Source organism: Toxorhynchites rutilus, chromosome 1, assembly GCF_029784135.1.
Source record: "Toxorhynchites rutilus septentrionalis strain SRP chromosome 1, ASM2978413v1, whole genome shotgun sequence".
Taxonomy (NCBI): Eukaryota; Metazoa; Arthropoda; class Insecta; order Diptera; family Culicidae; genus Toxorhynchites; species Toxorhynchites rutilus.
The window spans coordinates 200,680,734-200,702,599 of record NC_073744.1 but is presented as its reverse complement, the minus strand read 5'-3'; the positions used below and the strand labels follow the sequence as shown (position 1 = coordinate 200,702,599).

The 21,866-nt window shown below is 42.9% G+C and overlaps 2 protein-coding genes across 3 annotated transcripts in view; one reads left to right on the top strand and one right to left on the bottom strand.

Annotated features, from left to right (window-relative positions):
• LOC129762945 (uncharacterized) overlaps positions 1-21,866 on the bottom strand; it is a 169,943-nt gene that overhangs the window by 138,731 nt on the left and 9,346 nt on the right. The window lies entirely within an intron of this gene.
• LOC129761701 (uncharacterized) lies at positions 15,133-20,703 on the top strand. Its single transcript, XM_055759439.1, has 3 exons — positions 15,133-15,156; positions 15,221-19,603; positions 19,930-20,703. Exons 1-3 carry the CDS (start codon positions 15,133-15,135, stop codon positions 20,701-20,703), a joined length of 5,181 nt encoding a protein of 1,726 aa, XP_055615414.1.

The following is a 21,866-nucleotide window of genomic DNA, read 5'->3' as shown; positions in this document are numbered from 1 at the left end:
CGCCTAAGCTGAGGTTTTTAAAACGAACAAAAATTCTCCCAAGTAAATAAAAGCATTAAACGTCGACAGAATTGAAGCGTTCCATCTGTGGTAGTGGTGATGGTTGCATGTGACAGATAAACAAACAGCCAAAGGTCCTAATTGTGACGAAACCGCACCGAAATGGGTCACCCACCAATGCTGCGAGAGAGTGGTATGTAATTTAGCATAGCTCTGTTCTCCACTGGCCGATAAAAGCGAATGCACACAGATCGAGAGAGAGAGAGAGTGTGAGAGAGAGAACAATTTGTCGACCTCGGGCTGTGCTTTCTTTTTTTTTTTTTGCTGCTGTTATACGTCTACTAATAAGAGCTCAGAGCTCATTGAATAATACACCATTCAAATTTATTTCTCTGCGCGCCTTTCCTGCGTCTTCCCTCTGCTTCGCCACCGCCACCGCCACAAGCGGGTATGTGTAATGATAGGGGAAGGTAGACTCACCCGACCCCTTGAATTGTATCGGCTATTAATTACAAAAAAACATGTTTTTTACGATTCCGGCATTGAAATGTGTATTATAATTTTAAAATAATGTTTCATACTGGTCGGTGTAGTTCATGAGTGCTAAAAAAGGAGAAAACAGAGGCCAAATCCGAAGTCCCTTTTTTCGACACCTTCAAAATGGTGGTCATAAATCGACCTCCCTATGGTGTAGAACCGACCTTCGATTTTTTGCAGCGAATCTACTCCCAATCGAACGGAAATGACAAACACCCCCAATAGGTAATGGGTGAAAATAATCAACTAGCGGAAAACGAATATAAACCCGCTTTGACTTCCGGTTTGCTGATAGTGGCTCCAAATGATAAACAACGGTGGAAACCCCGTACGATATGGGTATTGGGTTGAAGAGCTGGAAGCCGAGTATCGCATTCCGATGCCATCTTGAAAGCGAAGATGGTGGCTTCCGGAAAACGGTCCTATGCAGGACTCGGCATAGTCATAGTCAACTGAGGATAGTTAGCTGACTAACTGACTGACTATATCCATAGTCAGTTAGTAATGAATTTTGGCTTCTTCACGCAGTTTCTCCGCCAAAACGACCGACTCGACTATATCATTTCATTCTTCCCAGTCAAATTGTCCTCATCGCATTTTGAAGTGACTTCCCACAAAATGAATTCGTTCCTCTCTTTCTCTCTCCCATGTACATGCGCATGCATCGATGTTTGAGTTCAACGTGGTTTGACATACGCTACAGGTGAGAAATTACTTACACGTATAAAATAACGTAGACTCAAAAGCCTCATTGAGAGTCAAAATGAAAATCTCTCCACCGATAAATGGCGAATACTAAAGAGATCCAATCCCAACGAAATTCACGCGGACTGGACGCTAACAGTCGACAAAGCTTCGATGCGTCAACTAACTAGCACAAACTTCAACATAAACTTCCGATTTGGCGAAATTAAGCTGAGGAAAACAAATCCAAAGCAGCGCCAAGTCATAAACCATAAAAGCTCCGGTGTATTCAGAGGAGATCTGGGGCCAAAAAACGGGGAACCTACAAATTCCAAAAACCCAGGAAACCTGAAGTCTTCAGAGACTAGTGACTCCAAAATAGTGGAACCACAAAATGCTCAAGAAGTCGTCAGAAGGGTTTCTGGCAAACAAAAGCGCCCTCGTGAAGCTTCTCCGAAAAACAAGAAGCTTGGCATCCTGAGTATTCCCGGCCCAAGCGGTACAAACTCAACGGTTATCGCAAACAGGTTAGGAACCTCGATTGTGCCAAGTAAAAAAGGTGAGTTTCTTCAAACCCATCCCAGATCCAAAACGAATACGGAAGCTGGAACAAGCAAAAAACATGACCTGATTTTCAAAGAAACAGATGGTACTCCGATCCTTCCAAATGAACCACCAGATCCGATAACCCAACCTAATGCAGAACACTAAAGTTCTGCAAATAAACCTCCACCACGCCAAAGCAGCGTCGAGCGTGCTATCCAGGAGGTTTACAAAAGACGCTGTGGATCTAGCTCTTATACAAGAGCCTTGGGTTCACAAAGGAAGAATACTAGGTATTCAAACAGGTTCATGTAAGTTGTTCTATGATGACAAGCATGACTCCCCAAGAGCTGCTGTCTTAGTAAATGCAAACATTAAATGCTTTCCTATTACAGAGTTCATTCAAAGGGACATCGTCGCGATCAGAGTGGAAGTTCCTACCGCCAAAGGAAGGGCCGACATCGTAATTGCGTCGGCTTACTTTCCAGGCGATGTTCCTGAGGTTCCTCCACGAGAGGTAGCGGCGTTTGTAAACTACTGCAGGGAAATTAACAAGGACTTCATTATCGGATGTGATGCCAACGCTCATCACACCATGTGGGCAAGTACGGATATCAACTACCGAGGTGAGTGTCTTTTAGAATTTCTCTCGTCAAACAACATAGATATTGCTAACAAAGGGATTGAACCAACCTTCATTAACGCTATCAGACAAGAAGTCTTAGATCTAACGCTGTGCAGCCCGGCTATTGAAGAAAATATCCATAACTGGCACGTTTCCGATGAGGCGTCTTTGTCTGTTCATAGACACATTATTTTTGAATGGAATGGTGGCATGGAAGTTCATAGAGAATACCGAGATCCCAAAAAAACCAATTGGGATCGGTATGCACTTGACCTCGAGTCTAAAACTCTAAACTCGAAAATAAGGTCGATTCAGCAGCTTGAATCAGCTACAAAAGAACTAAATGAAACGATAGTCTCTGCCTACAACAATAATTGCCCACTGAGAAAAGTTTCTTCGACAAGAAACGTTCCTTGGTGGAATAAAAGGGTACGAACGGCTTCGCAAAACGGCGCGTAAACTGTTCAACAGAGCAAAAATTACCTCGGACTGGTCTCAATATAAGAGAGCCCTAACTGAGTACAGTAGAGAACTGAGACGATCTAAACGAAAATCCTGGGTATATAACTGCGAAAGCATTGAAAATACCCCAATCGTTGCTAGACTCAACAAGACTTTGGCAAAAGACCACTCGAACGGGCTTGGATCGCTTAAAAAGAATGACGGTTCGTTCACAAAAACCCCCTCAGAAGTACTAGACTTACTGATGAAGACTCACTTTCCGGGATCTACATCTGTCCACTCGGATACAAATCCTGGCTATAATGGCGACACAATATGCTCTCGAAGGCGTCTCATAGGACCCGAAAGTGCAAAGGATGTCGCTAACATAGTTGCTGGGTTAGTCTTCACGAAGGCCAGAGTAGTAAACGCGGTGAGATCCTTTCTACCTTACAAATCTGCAGGTGCAGATGGGATTTTTCCAGCCCTGATTCAAAATGGAGAATCAAAACTAATTCCGTCTCTAATCGAGATCTTTAAGGCAAGTCTGATACTAGAGCACATTCCTTCGATATGGAGACTTGTGAAAGTAGTTTTCATTCCAAAAGCCGGAAAACGCGACAAATCACTTCCAAAGGCTTTCAGACCAATTAGTTTATCATCAATACTGTTGAAAACTATGGAAAAAGTATTATATGAATACATAAAGTCTGTATTCATGTCCAAACACCCACTATCCAAATACCAGTTTGCCTACCAATCAGGCAAATCCACAATAACAGCACTACACATGCTTGTGACAAAAATTGAAAAATCTCTCTTGTCAAAAGAAACCGCATTATGTGCGTTTCTTGACATCGCAGGTGCTTTTGATAATGCTTCTTATCTATCAATGGCACAGGCAATGAGAAGAAGACACTTCGATAATTGTATAGTCGAATGGATCCATGGCATGCTCACACACAGAAAAATTACCTCGGAGCTGAGCGGGTCGTCTAATTATGTGATTGCAACAAAGGGTTGCCCACAAGGAGGCGTTCTATCACCTCTCCTTTGGTCACTAGTAGTTGACGACCTCCTGACAAGTTTAGAGGCAAAAGGTTTTGAAATTGTGGGCTTCGCCGATGATCTAGTCATAATGATACAAGGCAAGTTCGACGACGTGATATCGAGCAGAATGCAGATGGCCTTAAACCTTACACAAACTTGGTGTACCACAGAAGGTCTGAGCATAAATCCCTCAAAAACAACAATTATTCCATTTACCAAAATGAAAAAACAGCATATGCAGTCTTTATATCTTGGAGGAGTGGAAATAAAATGCAGTGCTTCAGTGAAATATCTAGGTGTTATCCTAGATGCTAAACTCAACTGGAATGCGCAGTTAGATGCAATAATCAGTAAGGCCAATACAGCCCTATGGGCATGTTCTAAAATGATAGGAAGAACATGGGATCTTAAACCAAAAATGGTAATGTGGGTCTACACTGCCATTGTGCGGACTAGAATAACCTATGCCTCATTAGTCTGGTGGCCAAAGACCAAGGAGACTGTAGCTACAAAAAAGCTAAACAAACTCCAACGACTAGCATGCATTGCAATTACTGGAGCAATGCGAAGCACACCCTCGAAGGCACTGGAGGCTATCCTTCACTTACTACCTCTGAACCAACATGTTCAGCTAGAGGCTAAGAAAAGCGCTCTAAAGCTTAAACAATGGAAAAAAATACTAGACGGAGACAAAATTGGTCACTTGAGCATCCTGAATCTCTTACCCGTAGGACCATCCTCAGAGATGAACAGTGATTGGATGGAACCTAGGACTAACTACGACATTCCATACAGTGTAATCGAACCTTCTCGTTCAATATGGGATGAAGGCGGTCCCAGTGTTCGTAATGGTCAAACATGTTCTACACTGATGGGTCAAAAATGGGAATCAGAACAGGTGCTGGAGTGTACGGTCCCAGAACAAAAATCTCTGTAGCTATGGGAAACTGGCCAACAGTTTTTCAAGCAGAAATAGCTGCGATAATAGAATGCTCAAATGTCTGCCTTAAAAGAAAATATAGACATGCTAACATCTGCATATTCTCAGACAGTCAAGCGGCACTTAAAGCTCTAAATGCTTTTAAATGCTCCTCAAAAATTGTCTGGGAATGCATTCTCCTCTTACGGCAACTAAGTCGGATAAGTTCGGTACAACTGTACTGGATTCCTGGCCATTGTGGAATAGAGGGAAACGAGCGAGCAGATGAACTTGCCAGGAACGGCTCAAGCTCACCTTTCACTGGTCCAGAACCATTCTGTGGAATATCTGACTGTGTGTTGAAAGGTGAGCTGAAGAACTGGGAAGACCGGGAAGTGTTAGCCAACTGGTTGGCGGTACAACTTAACCAGTCAAAAAAATTTATCACGCCGAGTATTAAAATTACTCAACAATTGCTGAGTCTTAATAAGGAAGACTTAGGCACAATCACAGGCCTTATAACAGGACACTGTCCGAGCAAATACCATCTCAAAAACATAGGTTTAGTGCAAGATGATATTTGTCGTTTTTGTAATACCGAAAGCGAAACCTCGGAACATTTGCTCTGTAATTGTGGAGCTCTAACTAGACGCAGACTTAAATACCTTGATAAGGCTATTCTGGAGCCCAAGGAAATTTGGTCTGCGTCGCCAATCAGGATTATAAAATTTATCAAACAGAGTATTCCTGATTGGCACCTATCTCGCTATAGCTTTCAGTCTACTTCTTCATCAATAAGCAGTAGGTAAGCTTGAAGCGGAGTACAAAAAAAATGGGATATACCACAATAGTTCAGAATAATGGACACAGTGGTTCACATCCAACAGGGAAAAAAAAAAATAACGTGCAGTGTGTGTGCGCTATTTTGCCAGGGGTTAGACATATCATTTGCGAGGATTAAAATCGTTGAAATCACGGAGATATTAAAAATAAAGAAAAATGCATGGCTTTATTTCTAACTGCATGAGCGATTTTCATATTTCGGTTTCACATGGAGGTGTTCACATTTAACATGGAGTTTAAGGTTAGCCACGTTTCGATTGTATAACCGGACCGATTGTAAACAACAGTAATTGACAGAAACAACATGTCAGTGAACGGCAGCAATATTGGGTACACTGGCAATATGAGGGATTTGACGTTTTAGTCATACCCCTGTATTTTGCACACCTAATGCTAACTAATACTAACACGAGGATCTTTATAGCATACTTGATAAATGTCTAAGTTCGTTGGTTTGAGTTCACGATGGGTAGACAATAAACCGTCCATTGATGGGGTAACTTCTTTTCTCTTATTTTTGGTTGTGCTAACGTAAGGACATTTATCACTATTCACTCGCGAGACGCGACACGGAACTAGGACACAACACTTATAATCCTTACAAACATTAAAATGGTTCAGTCAGCTCGCGCAGTCCGAAGCCGCCGGACGCAAAGTTGTTCGTGTCCGTTATTGTGTTGGAACAATACCGTTATCGGTTTCGCTGAAGTGATTGTGTCGCTCTAACGGTGTTTTCTTTATTGCGAGAGTGAAGTGATAAGTAATCACAACCAGCGGGAGGGAGAAGTCCTCCACTGCGGGCGCTGTGAGCGTGTGCCGTTCCTCGTCATCGTATTGTGGTGCGATACACCATTGCTGTTGTGCCAAGCGATCATCACGTGGTTCGATTGGAGCACCGTTACAAATCATCCGCACCGTGCGCTTCAAGTATTTTAGTTTATATATATATTAGGTTAAGGATTTAAAAAAAAAAAAGAAAAAGTATAATTGTATATCTGCCATAATGGCAGAGTGCGATCCTCTTGATATGGACATTGAATCTGATGTTTCCTCCTCACTAACTACTGGGAAGTCGCTTAAACGCGTTCCCCCCTCAGACGATGTCTTTTCAGAGGAAGAGTTAATCAACCTCAACAAGCCCCCTTCAAGAAAATTGGCAAACTTTTCCACTTCGCCCCCTCAATCTCCCGCTCCCGCTTCCGATTATCTCCCGAACTTGCCTCCCAGCCCAACTGTTCCCGCTCCCGCTCAACAATCGACCTCGTCCTCCCCCTCAGTTGTCCACTCTCCGCGTGTCAAGGTCTATCCAGAAGATGCATCTGGATCTGGCCCATGGGTTGTTTTCTTCCGGCCAAAACCCAACGGGAAATCGCTCAACGTCATTCAGATCATGAAAGATCTGACAAAAAATTATTCCTCCGTGGTCGAAATTAGAAAGGTTCGACCGAACAAACTGCGTGTTGTCGTGGCTGATCGGAAGCAAGCTAACGAGATTGTTGTCGACAATAGGTTCGTACTAGAATATCGCGTCTATGTGCCCTGCCATAACGTAGAAATTTCGGGGGTGATCACAGAAACGGGTCTGACGAGCGCATTAATAAAAGAGGGAGATGGCAGATTTAAAAAGCTCCCTTTGACGAAAGTTAAAATTTTGGACTGCCATCAATTAGGAAAAGTGTCCCAGGAAGAGGGAAAAACAAAATTCACGCCGTCCGACTCGTTTCGAGTAACTTTTGCTGGTTCCGCCCTCCCTGACTACGTTATGGTGGACAAATTGAGGCTTCCGCTGCGTCTCTTCGTGCCAAAGCCCATGACTTGCAACAAATGCAAGTCAGTTGGTCACACAGCAGACTACTGCGCCAACAAGGAGCGCTGTGCCACTTGCGGAGAGCAACATGTGGGCAAATCCTGCAGTGCGACTGAGCATAAGTGTCCATATTGCGGGGGGACCCCACATGAGCTCTCAGCTTGTGAAAATTACAAGAGTCGCTGGGAGAAACAGAAGCGCTCTTTAAAGGAACGCTCGAAACGCACTTTTGCGGAAATTTTAAAGGGCGCTTCTCCACAGGCCCAACAACAACAACATCCAATCTCCTCACACAATATCTTTTCCACGTTGCCAGTTGACGAAATGGAAGCGGACACAGCTCACGGGGGTACACCGTTTATTTCCCAAGGGAATCCCCGGCGCAAAAATGTGACCACTCCCAAAATTCAATCACAAGTCCCTCCGGTGATATCCCCTGTTAGCTTGCCTAAAAAAACGAGTGCAGCGGACAAGCAAAATCAGGTTCCTCCTGGCTTCCGTGGGAATAGTTCACCTTCGAACGACCCAGCACTCGAGGGGACATCAAAAACCCCAACTGTCCCTATTTTTCCGTCCAGCTCAACTTCCCAATCGGGATTTATAAAGTTGTCTGACCTTTTGGATCAAATCTTCAAGTGTTTTAACGTTTCCGACTCCATCAGAACCATTGTCATTTCAATGCTTCCAGTATTAAAGACAATTTTGCAACAATTGATGCAAACATGGCCCCTCCTTGCAATGATTATCTCTCTTGATGTCTAATTCAAATAGAGAGGTCGGAGATATCACTGTTTTACAGTGGAATTGTCGTAGTCTTATCCCTAAATTGGATACATTCAAATTTTTAATTCATAAGTTCAATTGTGATGTTTTTGCTCTGTCCGAAACTTGGCTTTCTTCGCGAGATGATCTCTCTTTCCATGATTTCAATATTGTACGCTTGGACCGTGATGACAGATACGGAGGGGTGCTATTGGGGATCAATAAGTGCCACTCATTTTTTCGAATTGACCTTCCACCTATTGGAGGGATTGAAGCTGTTGCTTGTCATGCAAACATCAGAGGCAAAGACCTCTGTATTGTCAGCTTGTATTGGCCTCCGAGAGCTGCGGTTAGCCGCAAGCAACTTGTTGACATGTGCTCACTCCTTCCTGAGCCACGATTGATCTTGGGAGACTTCAACTCTCACGGAACTGCCTGGGGGGAACAGTACGACGACAATCGTTCATTGTTGATATATGACCTTTGTAACAGCTTCAATATGACCGTTTTGAACACTGGGGAAACAACACGTGTACCTAAACCTCCTGCTAACCCAAGTGCTCTTGACCTCTCGCTTTGCTCGAATTCACTATCGTTAGATTGCAAGTGGGATGTAATCCAGGACCCCAACGGTAGTGATCACTTGCCAATCAAAATTTCCATCACCATTGGGTCGAATTCTTCTGAATCTATAAACATGGCATATGACCTCACAAGACACATTGACTGGAAAAAATATGCGGACGCGATTACTCTAGCCATCAATTCCAGAGATGGTTTACCTCCATTGGAGGAGTATAACTTCCTTTCTCGTTTGATCTATGACAGCGCAGTTCGCGCTCAAACGAAACCCAATCCAGGTTCCACCATTTTCCGAAGGCCTCCCAATCTAATGGTGGGATCGCCAATGTTCCAAGCTTTATGTAGAAAAATCGAATGCATTTAAAGCTTTTCGGAAACGTGGTACTCCTGAAAATTTTCAAACGTATTTAGCCCTTGAGAATCAGTTCAAAAATTTGATCAAAGGGAAAAAACGTGCTTATTGGCGAAATTTCGTGGGAGGTTTGTCACGAGAAACGTCAATGAAAAAATTATGGAAAGTGGCTCGAAACATGAGAAATCGCTCTTCATCCAATGAAAGCGAGGAATATTCACATCGATGGATCTTTAATTTTGCACGAAAGGTTTGTCCTGATTCAGCTCCTGTGCAAAAATTTGTTCGAGATATACCACAAGATAGGTGCGATCTTGATTCCGAGTTTTCGATGGTAGAATTCTCTCTTGCTCTCCTTTCATGTAACAATTCTGCTCCGGGATCGGATAGAATTAAGTTCAACTTGCTGAAAAATCTCCCTGATGTGGCGAAACATCGCTTGTTGAACTTATTCAATCGGTTTCTGGAGCATAATATTGTTCCAGATGATTGGAGACAAGTACGAGTTATAGCTATTCAAAAACCCGGAAAACCCGCGTCCGACTTCAATTCGTACCGCCCAATAGCAATGCTGTCTTGTATACGGAAATTGTTGGAGAAAATGATCTTGTTTCGCCTTGATCGATGGGTTGAAACGAATGGCCTACTCTCAGATACACAATATGGGTTCCGCAGGGGCAAGGGGACGAATGATTGTCTTGCGTTGCTTTCTTCAGAAATTCAATTGGCTTACGCCGAAAAAAAACAAATGGCTTCAGTATTCTTGGACATAAAGGGGGCCTTTGATTCTGTTTCAATAGAGGTCCTGTCAGACAAATTACACTCTCGGGGTCTGCCGCCTCTATTGAATAATATGTTATATAACTTGCTTTGTGAGAAACATTTGAATTTTTCTCACGGGGATTCGACAGTAAGTCGGGTCTCCTACATGGGACTCCCCCAGGGCTCATGTTTAAGCCCCCTTTTGTACAACTTCTATGTAAGCGACATCGACAATTGCCTTACACAAAATTGCAACCTAAGACAACTTGCAGATGATGGAGTGGTGTCTGTCGTAGGATCAAACGAATCCGAACTGCAAGGACCCTTACAAGATACTTTGAACAATTTTTCAACCTGGGCCATTGGGCTAGGGATCGAATTCTCCACGGAGAAAACAGAGATGGTGGTTTTTTCTAGGAAGCATAGACCAGCAAAACCAAAGCTTCAACTTTTGGGTAAACCGATCACTCATGCTATGTCTTTCAAGTATCTTGGGGTCTGGTTCGACTCCAAATGTACTTGGGGGGCCCATATTAGGTATCTGAGTAAAAAATGCCAACAAAGAATAAACTTTCTCCGTACAATTACCGGCACCTGGTGGGGAGCCCATCCCGAAGATCTTCTAATGTTGTATCGAACAACTATTCTCTCAGTGATGGAGTATGGCAGTTTCTGTTTTCAATCAGCTGCCAAAACACACCTCATTAAACTCGAGCGAATTCAGTATCTTTGTCTCCGTATTGCGTTGGGATGTATGCCCTCAACGCATACCATGAGTCTCGAGGTTTTGGCAGGCGTACTCCCACTAAAAGATCGCTTCAATTTATTATCTCTTCGGTTCTTCATTCGGTGTAAGGTTATGAACCCATTGGTGATCGGAAATTTTGAGCAGCTGATCGAGCTAAATTTTCATTCTGGATTCATGAGCTCATATCATGAATTCGTCTCCATGCAGGTTGATCCTTCTTCGTATATTCCCAACCGTGTTTGTTTTCCTGACTACATCAATTCCTCTGTACATTTTGATCTGTCCATGATGCAGGATATCCATGGAATTCCAGATTATCATCGATCGGGGATCGTTCCTACGATTTTCGAAGCAAAGTATGGGCGTGTCAATTGTGATAATATGTACTTTACTGATGGGTCCTCTATGAATGAGTCCACAGGATTTGGAGTGTTCAACAAATTTTTTAGCACCTCACACAGTCTTCAGTATCCTTGCTCAGTGTATATTGCTGAATTGGCAGCAATACACTGGGCGCTGGACAGCGTCGCCTCACGACCTGTTGAACACTATCACATTGTAACGGATAGTCTTAGCTCTGTCGAAGCTATCCGTTCAGTGAGGCCGGAAAAGCACTCGCCGTACTTCCTTGAGAGAATACGAGAAATTTTGAGTGCTTTATCCAGACGCTGTTATGTCATTACCTTTGTCTGGGTCCCTTCACATTGCTCAATTCCGGGTAATGAGAGGGCTGACTCATTAGCAAAGGTAGGTGCAATTGAAGGCGAAATTTATCAGCGTCAAATCGCCTTCAATGAATTTTATTCTTTAGTTCGTAAAAATACCATCGTTAACTGGCAACGCAAATGGAACGAAGATGAATTGGGCCGGTGGCTCCACTCAATTATCCCTAAGGTTAGCCTCAATCCGTGGTTCAAAAGTCTGGAATTGAGTCGGGACTTTATTCGCACCTTCTCCCGACTCATGTCCAATCACTGTTCGTTAGACGCGCTGCTTTTTCGTTTTAATCTTGCCGACAGCAATCTCTGCGGTTGTGGCCATGGTTACCACGATATCGAACACGTTGTTTGGTCGTGCGAGTTGTATCTTGTCGCCAGATCGAATTTAGAAAACTCCCTTCGGGCTGGAGGAAAGCAGTCCAATGTGCCGGTGAGAGATGTGTTGGCTCGGTTAGACCTTGATTACATGTCCCAAATATATGTTTTCCTTAAAGCTATCGATCTTCGAGTGTGATTGTTTATACATCCTTTTCCCCTCCTTTTCGTCCTTCGCGAGCTATCGGTTCCCTTCTTACTAACATTAGAATAAGTTAAATTGTAAATACATATTAGATGTAAGGATAGTTTTAAGAATTGAGTGTGAAGTGTCAGTGTGAATGAGAATGTGAATGTGAATGTGAGTGCGAGTGTAAACACACATCTCCTTACATCCCATCCTTTTCCTAATGAAAATGTGTCACCCTTCTAAACTCGAGTCGACCGCGAGTAATCGGTTTCCTATTTCATTAACCATAGAATTAAGGAAACAACATGTTGATATATGCTAGTTGAAATATAGTTAAGAGTTTGGCTCCATTAAACTTATGTAACTGAGCCTGTAAAAATAAACGGATTAATAAAAAAAAAAAAATTAAAATGGTTAAAATTACCTTTTTCGTCGACCGGTTTCGGGCTCGATGTTGCCCATCTACTGGACGGTGTCCGACTGGTTACGATGGAGCACTAACACATATTCATACGGTTATCAGTACTTGTCGAAGATATTTTTTTTTTATCTGTATTATAGTGACTTTCAACTCATCTGGCTGGTTCGTCACTTTTACTTCCATTTTTGGAAGAATGTCGGGAGTGAGAATTGAACTCGTGACCTTTAGCGTGAGAGGCATGGATGTTACCACTACGCCAGATCGCCTCCACATTGTCGAAGATATATTTTGCTGAGTTATCAGCTTCGTCAGATGGAAGAGTTGAGATGATATTGGTGCATCTTCTCCATTCATAAGTGGGGAATCGCTGGTTGAGATGTACATTGATTCCCATGCATTCAACTGTGAGGCTTTTCGTACATTTCTAATAATTTTTGCCTTCTCCCAGTCTACGCAGTGGGCTTGAGTTAAAGCATGTGCTGCCACACTTGATTCGCTGGCTCGTTCATTATCCACCGCATTCTTATGTTCACGTAGGCGGATTTTGAATTTCCGACGAGTTTGACCGATGTATACACTAGTACAGTCTTTGCAGGGAATCTGATAGATCCCTGATTTTTCATCCGGTGGAATTCTATCTTTCAGGTTGCACAAAAGGTCTTTCAGGGTGCTCTCACTTTTGTACACCACATGAAATCCGTGTTTCCGGAGTGTAGACTGGACTGTGTTGGTTATTTTGGGATAGTACGGTAGGCTGATCCTTTTGTGTTGTTCCTTCTCAGGCTCTAATGTGGTGTTGTTTTTTCTCCATTTCTTCTTCTCGTGTTTCCGAAGGTTTTTCTCCACAAAACATCTCTTGTACCCATTCAGCTCTGCAGCATGGTAGATTCTATTTTTCTCCGCTATGTAATCATCTCTCTCCATTGGTATGTTGAGGAGACGATACACCATGGAGTGGAAGGCTGCTTGTTTTTGTGCGCCGAAGTGATTAGAGTCGGAAGTTATATATCTATCCGTAGACGTTGGTTTACGGTATATCCCAAACTGTAGCCGATTATCTTCCTTCCGGGTAATGTACAGGTCCAGAAAAGGAAGTGTACCGTCTTTTTCTTTTTCGACGGTAAACTTAATCGTCCTATGTCGGGAATTCAACAACTCCAATGTCTGCTTCAAGTAACGTTCTTTCACAACTGCGAAGATGTCATCTACATAACGTCTCCACATTCGAGGGAAGATTTTTTCTTTCGCCAACTCTGTTTCAAAATCTTTCATGAAAACCTCCGCTAAGAGTGGCGATAGCTTGCTACCCATACTGAGACCGAACGTTTGCTTGTAGAACTTTCCCCTGAACGAAAAGAAGTTCTGATTCATACAGGTTTTCGTTACCAAAAGATATGCGTCGATCTGATTGGGCGGTACGCGTTTCCGTTCCAGATGTCTGCGCAAACTATTTACCGCCTCTGTTACTGGCACGTTCGGAAAAAGAGCTGTAACATCGAACGACACCAGAATTTCCCCTCGCCTAACCTCGAAGCCTTTCAAATGGTCTACCAACTCAAACGAATTGTTGACATTTTTACCGTGAGTTATGGGATATTTTTTCAATTCTTCAACCAACCAAGCAGCCATTTTTTCAGTTGGAGTGCAGATGTTAGACGAAATCGGCCGCATCGCCACTGAATTTTTATGTATTTTTGGGAGGCAGTACAACGATGCCACTTTTGGATTGGGTACATTCAATTTTCGTTCAAGTTTATCCCCACCCATCAAGTGTGTGACTTTTTGGCGAACAGAATTAGCTTCTTCAGTCATTGCATTAAGCGGATCTTTAGGTTTCCCATTTTTGAAGCAATGCTCTTCATACGGACCGGAGCGAATCATGTCAAGAACCCGTAAGTCATAATCATGTTTATCCATGATCACAACTGCATTCCCTTTATCTGCCCGTGAATAAACTACATCGCGAGCTTTTAGCTGTCGTATTGCACACCAGGTATCAAAGTTCGTCTGTTTTCCACTTTCCGTCTTGGGTACTGTTTTTAATAAGCATTGCTCAACGTCGTACCGTATAGCTGATTTCGACGTGAAAGTGTTGTACTGTATTGCGCTTTCAATATTGTTTACTGTGTCGGTGATGGGGGGGGGGCGCGAGGGGGAGATGGCAAAATTCAATCCCTTGTTCAATAGATCCAGCTCAGTTCTAGCGAACTGTGCGGACGAAAGGTTGATAACAAAATTGTCGATGTTTTGTGGAGATCGTATTACCTTCTGTGGCGCCTGCGTCAGAGCGAGATGTTGTTGTTACCGAAATGCATTGCAATTCGTCGCACCTATCATCAGAACCCCTTGGCAACGATAAACAATAGAAGAGATTCGAACCATTGTTGAAATCATCATATATTAAGAACCATTGTGAGCAAGTGAACCAAATACGCGGATTCGTAGTTTTAACCATTTAAATTATTCCATCATCATCTCATTTTCGGAGTAAGAATTGGAATTACCTTTATTTTTATAAAATTGTAAAGCCTTGAATTCACATTGCACTATTTTGTAGGCTCTTGAGGTAACAAAAAAGTCGACAAACGTCACAGCTTCATCGTCATCCAAGAAGGGAGTACCACTAAAGAAAGACCAAACGAACACTGATGATGTTCCAGAACAGGACAAGCAGGCCTAACTCAATCTCTCTGCAATGGGTCGCAGTTGTCAGATTTGTCGAGGAAACGACGACATGGAAATGGTGCAGTGTGACCACTGCGATAAGTGGTTTCATTTCTCTTGTGTAGGAGTATCGTAACAAGTAGAAAGCCAGGACTGGAAGTGTCCAAAATGCGTGAACGCGAGGACATTAAGGTCACACGAGCAACTCGAAAAGGCACAATCGAAAGCGAAGTCCGCTCAATCGGAAAAATTAAAGATTCTTCAAATTCAACCATTGGAAGATGAACGAAATTTACAACACGAAAAGGCACCATCGAAAGCGAAATCCACTAAGTCGAATAAAACGAAACAACTACAGATTCAACTATTAAAAGAGGAACGAAAATTGCAGTTAGAGGAGGAGGCGAATAAGCGAAAATATTTAGCAAAAAAATACGCTCTATTGAAGGAAATTGAAAATGAGGAACCCCCATTCGACAACGAAGAAGAACACTCCTTCGAAAAGGTCCAGGAATGGCTTGAAAAAACCGATCTAGCTACCGCGAATCAGGGTTTAGAAGAGCAGATAGCAGGTAACCCACCGGAACGTGAATCAATTCGACCTGATACATCAGTCCGTCAAGAAGTCGTCGTTCCTAGTGTTAAAAACTCACTGTTTAGTCCGGAAGAGTATCCAACGGATTGTCTTCTCACCCGTAGACAACTGGCCGCGAGACAAGCGGTATCAAAAGAGCTGCCACCATTCTCTGGTAACCCAGAAGAATGGCCAATCTTTCTGGCCACGTTCAATAATACCACCCAGCTCTGCGGGTTCTCGCACGACGAAAACCTCTTTCGCCTACAAAGATGCCTTAGAGGAAAGGCATACGATGCAGTTAAACGGTTCTTATTGTTTCCAACGAATGTTCCTCGCATCATGTCCACCCTAAAAATGTTGTTTGGACAACCAGAGGCTATAATTCTCAGCCTTATCAACAACATATCTAATATACCAGCACTACGTGAGGATAAACTTCAGACACTCGTGGACTTCGCTATTTCTGTTCAAAATCTCTACGCGACGATCGAAGCTTGTGGAATTCACGAATACAGCTGCAATTTATCTTTGCTTCACAACCTCGTTGATAAATTACCAACATCAATGAAATTGTCCTGGGCATTACATAAACAATCATTACCAGTAGCCAATCTTGATGCATTTGCTGCATGGATTTTTACACTTGCAGAAGCCGCTAGCTCAGTCAACTTGCCGAGTACTCCACCATTAGATCTGAAATCGTCGAGGACAATTAGGAAACCCACTACCTTTGTGAACACGCACAGTAACGTCAGCTCTCCGGATCAATATGACAAACACATAAATTATAATACGAACAAGCCATCCTGCGCTGGATCATTCCCATCGTGCATCGTGTGCAAATCGAATTGCACTACCATCGAAAAATGTAAACGATTTTTAGAGTTGAGCTACGATGCTCGTTGGGCAACTGTTAAGGAATGCAATCTTTGTAGAAAATGCTTAAAACCACATAAAGGTGGCTGCAGAATAAACAAACTTTGTGGAAGAAACGGATGTAGTTTCAAACACCACGAACTATTGCATAATGATCAAAAGGATCAATATCCAAATAAAAACGTCGAGCCAACGAATCCTCAATTTGAACCGCAACCATCCACCAGTCAAGTCGCTCAAAACTATAGTCACCAGAGTGTGATGAGCTCGGTACTTTTCAAAATTGTTAAAATTGTCCTCTACGGTATTGACACACGAGCAGAGATTTACGCGCTGTTGGATGATGGGTCTTCTGTAACACTGCTGGAACAGAATTTGGCGGATGAATTGAAAGCGAAAGGGATCGCTTCCCCACTATGGTTAAGATGGACCGGTGGGACCTGCCGGTATGAAAAGGACTCCCGGTTAACTGATTTACAGATCGCCAGTCACGGAAACCCAGGGAAGAAGTACACTATTAGAAATGTTCAAACTGTAGATGAGCTCTTGCTGCCGGAGCAGTCAATGGATGTCGCCGTTCTCAGAGAAAATTATCATCACCTACGTCGATTACCACTCCAATCATATCGTAGTATACGTCCGAGAATGTTGATTGGTGCCAATAATGCGTTTCTAATAAACACTATAAAAAGCAAAGAAGGAAATTCGCACGATCCCATCGCCGTGAAAACAAGACTTGGCTGGACGATTTATGGTGGAAGAGAAACGAAGTTAACCGCAGACGTCGCGCATCATTGCTGTCATATTTGTGAGGCTCCGGTTGACGATTTACATAACGCGATGAAACAATACTTCGCGTGGGATAGCTTGGGTATAAGCAAACCTGAGATAATTCTGATACCGCCGGAAGAAGAACGGGCTGGAAAGTTGCTGCAAAGTTTAACCAAGTTACATGATAATCGGTACGAAACAGGCCTCCTTTGGAGATATGATAACCCACGCTTACCCGATAGTAAACCTCTGGCGATTCGCCGGACACAATGTCTCCAAAAACGTATGCTGAAAGATACGATACTAGCTAAAACTCTGGATCGTAAAATGAAAGAATACATAGAACGCGGCTATGTTAGGAAACTCACATCCGCTGAACTGCACGAACCACGTAGTCGGGTCTGGTACCTCCCGGTATTCCCTGTAACCAACCCTAATAAGCCGGATAAAGTTCGTCTGGTTTGGGACGCGGCGGCTAAAGTTCATGGCATCTCTCTGAATGCACTCCTACTTAAGGGGCCAGATTTGCTAACGTCTTTGGTTAGTATACTGTACCAATTCCGCGAATTTCGCATAGCACTGAGTGGTGACATCCGCGAAATGTTCCACCAGATTGGAATAAATTCCAGCGATCAACATTGCCAGAGGTTTTTGTGGCCAGAGCATGATGGTGAATTGACAGTTTATATCATGCAAGTCATGACCTTCGGAGCATGTTGTTCTCCATCGAGCGCACAATATGTCATGAACAAGAATGCCACACGATTTGCTCAACAATTTCCTGCTGCCGTGGATGTAATTACACGGAAACACTATGTCGATGACATGTTAGTCAGCGTGGAAAGCGAAGAAGAGGCTATCGAATTAGCCGAGAACGTAAAATATATACATGCACAAGGAGGGTTCGAAATTCGCAACTTTATCTCAAACTCCTCACGAGTACTCGAAGCTCTTAGCGAAGTTAGCACTGCCGAAAAATGTCTCGATTTGTCCACTGAACTATCTACTGAAAAAGTTCTCGGTATGTGGTGGTGTACGAGAACCGACCGTTTCACGTATAAAATAAATTACAATCGTTTTGACAAGAGTATACTTAACGGAAGTCGGGTCCCGTCAAAGCGCGAATTGCTGCGGGTACTAATGACGATTTTTGATCCTTTAGGATTAATTTCGCACTTCCTAATGTATTTGAAAGTAATTCTCCAAGACGTGTGGCGCAGTCAGATCGGATGGGATGATCCGATCTCAGATGAGCAATTCAATAATTGGACCACATGGCTCTCCTGGTTGCCGCTGGTAGAGAAGATTCAAATCCCAAGGTGTTATCGAGTATGTACATCCATAGCTAATTGCAACGAAGTCGAGCTTCATACATTCGTGGACGCAAGCCAAAAGGGCATTGCAGCAGTGATATATCTACGGTTTCAACAAAATGATAAAATAGAAACTACGCTCTCAACGGCCAAAACACGAGTCGCACCCCTTAAGTACACTTCAACACCTCGCCTTGAGCTTCAAGCAGCTGTAATAGGCGCTCGACTGGCCGACACATTCGGTAAATCGCTTTCTACAAAAATAGCTAGGCGATATTTCTGGAGTGATTCTCGAGACGTGATTTGTTGGCTGCGTTCCGACCATAGGAAATACAGCCAATTTGTCGCTCATAGAGTAAGCGAAATATTGGATCTAACCAACATTTCAGAATGGAGTTGGATTTCTACAAAAATAAATATCGCAGACGATGGAACAAAATGGCATCGACCCCCGGATCTCCGAAGTGAGGGTAAATGGTTCTGTGGACCAGAATTCCTAGGAACTCCTACAAATCACTGGCCGTGGCATCAACTAGGATACAGACAAACAACAGAAGAGCTACGCCCTCATATTCTGCTACACGTGACTTCCACCGCACCTGTCCTCAACATAGATGACTTCTCATCGTGGAAGCGACTGATCTCAGTGAAAGCATATATATTACGTTTTGTATCCAACATACGAGCTAGTTCAGAGAAACGACCCAAAACCCTGGGACCTCTTACATCACCGGAACTGATTCGAGCGGAGAAACACATCTACCGTCAAATACAGCGAGAAGCGTTCAGCGACGAACTGGCGATTTTAAAAAGTTCACATACTAATAAGAAAGAAGTTTTACTGCCAAAAACCAGCGTTCTATATAAATATAATCCCTTCGTAGACCACGATGATATTATTCGTATGCGGGGACGCATCGACGCTTGTAAATTTGCTATGTACGAAACGAAAGCCCCGATAATATTACCACGCAAGCATTCTGGTACTAAACTAATAGTACAAATGTACCACGAAAAATATTACCACCGTAATCATGAAACGACGCTCAATGAATTACGCCAGAAATTCATAATCCCCCGAATACGACGAATGTACAACCAGGTAAAAACAGAATGTCAGTTATGCAAGATAACTCGTGCTAGTCCTGTCCCCCCTCTAATGGGTAGCTTACCTGAGGCACGATTAGCCGCGTATTGTCGCCCGTTTTCTTATGTGGGCATAGACTATTTTGGCCCTATAACGGTAGTTGTCAGAAGAAGCTCAGAAAACGCTGGGGAGTCCTAATTACATGCCTTTCAACACGTGCCATTCATATTGAAATCGCATACAGTCTGAGTACAGCATCATGTATTATGGCAATACAAAATTTTATTGCGCGTAGAGGGACACCGATCGAAATTCATAGTGACTGCGGTACTAACTTTCAGGGTGCTAGTAAAGAACTTACACAAACATGGAAAAATGTTGACCAAGAGAAAATAATGAAAGAGTTCACAAGTACGGTCACCACATGGAAATTTATCCCCCCTGCCTCTCCACACATGGGAGGTAGCTGGGAAAGGTTAATCCAGACTCTGAAAAAGAATTTGAACCAAATTCAACCTGGACGGTCTATCAACGATGAGATTTTAAAGAATACTTTAACGGAAATAGAGAACACCATAAATTCACGACCTCTCACGGATGTACCGATCGATGATGAATCCGCCCCTGCATTAACCCCGAATCATTTTCTTTTGGGTTCGTCAAACGGAACCAAACCGGTCGTACCATTCGCTGATACTGGCATCGTTCTACAACGCTCATGGCATACATCTCAAGTAGTAGCGAATTTGTTTTGGAAGCGATGGGTTCAGGACTATCTTCCCACACTCACGAGACGCACTAAATGGTTTTCAAATGTTAAGCCAATCGGAATCGGTGATATCGTGATAATAGTGGATCCAAGATTTCCCCGAAACTGCTGGCCTAAGGGTCGTGTAATCTCCACTAGTTGCAGCAAAGATGGTCAAGTTCGCCGTGCTACGGTCCAAACATCGTCGGGCATATACGAGAGACCAGCAGTCAAACTCGCTGTTCTGGATGTAGGCGCGTCTGTCAGTAAACCGATTTATCTCGGTGTACCGGGGGGGAGTGTTACCGAAATGCATTGCAATTCGTTGCACCTATCATCAGAACCCCTTGGCAACGATAAACAATAGAAGAGATTCGAACCATTGTTGAAATCATCATATATTAAGAACCATTGTGAGCAAGTGAACCAAATACGCGGATTCGTAGTTTTAACCATTTAAATTATTCCATCATCTACTCATTTTCGGAGTAAGAATTGGAATTACCTTTATTTTTATAAAATTGTAAAGCCTTGAATTCACATTGCACTATTTTGTAGGCTCTTGAGGTAACAAAACAGTCTGTATATTAAACTGTATGCAGAAGAATTTAACTTAGAATATTAAATGTAAGGATGAACTCGTATATTTATATTCATGAATAACAATAATGAAATTATTTTAGGAATTTTATAATTATCCTGTGAATAAAAACGGAAATTAATAAAATAAGAAACCTGCATGCGGTTTTGTTGGAAACATTTGCGACAGTTGTAGTTTTTTGTGATGCCTTTCTTTCGTTCTCCTTACACGTCCCTGGAGATTGCACACAGTTGAATGCATGGGAATCAATGTACATCTCAACCAGCGATTCCCCACTTATGAATGAAGAAGATGCACCAATATCATCTCAACTCTTCCATCTGACGAAGCTGATAACTCAGCAAAATATATCTTCGACAAGTACTGATAACCGTATGAATATGTGTTAGTGCTCCATCGTAACCAGTCGGACACCGTCCAGTAGATGGGCAACATCGAGCCCGAAACCGGTCGACGAAAAAGGTAATTTTAACCATTTTAATGTTTGTAAGGATTATAAGTGTTGTGTCCTAGTTCCGTGTCGCGTCTCGCGAGTGAATAGTAACTTCTTTTCTGCATCAGAAAACATGTTTTCGTTCCTCTCCATATGGACGTAAAAATAGAATTATGTACGCGGGTATGTATTAGTGTCAGGGGGATATGTAAGTGTGGATTGAATTCAGTCGAATGAAGTGGCAGATTTGTATTCATTAGTCGAGTCAGTTAAAATAACTACTGACTGGACTAGTTCACCAGTTATCCTCGCTAGTCAACGCTAGTCAATTCATTTTCTAGTCAAGTCACTTTTTGTTGGCGGCGACTGCCGAAGCAGTTCTAGTCGAAGCGAAGCTGCTGAGAGTAGGGTCGATCGTCATTTTTCACCTTCGAAGATTTCGGGCCCTGGTCCTAAGTATCCGAAAATGAAGGTAATGGAGTGGAATTAGGCAAAG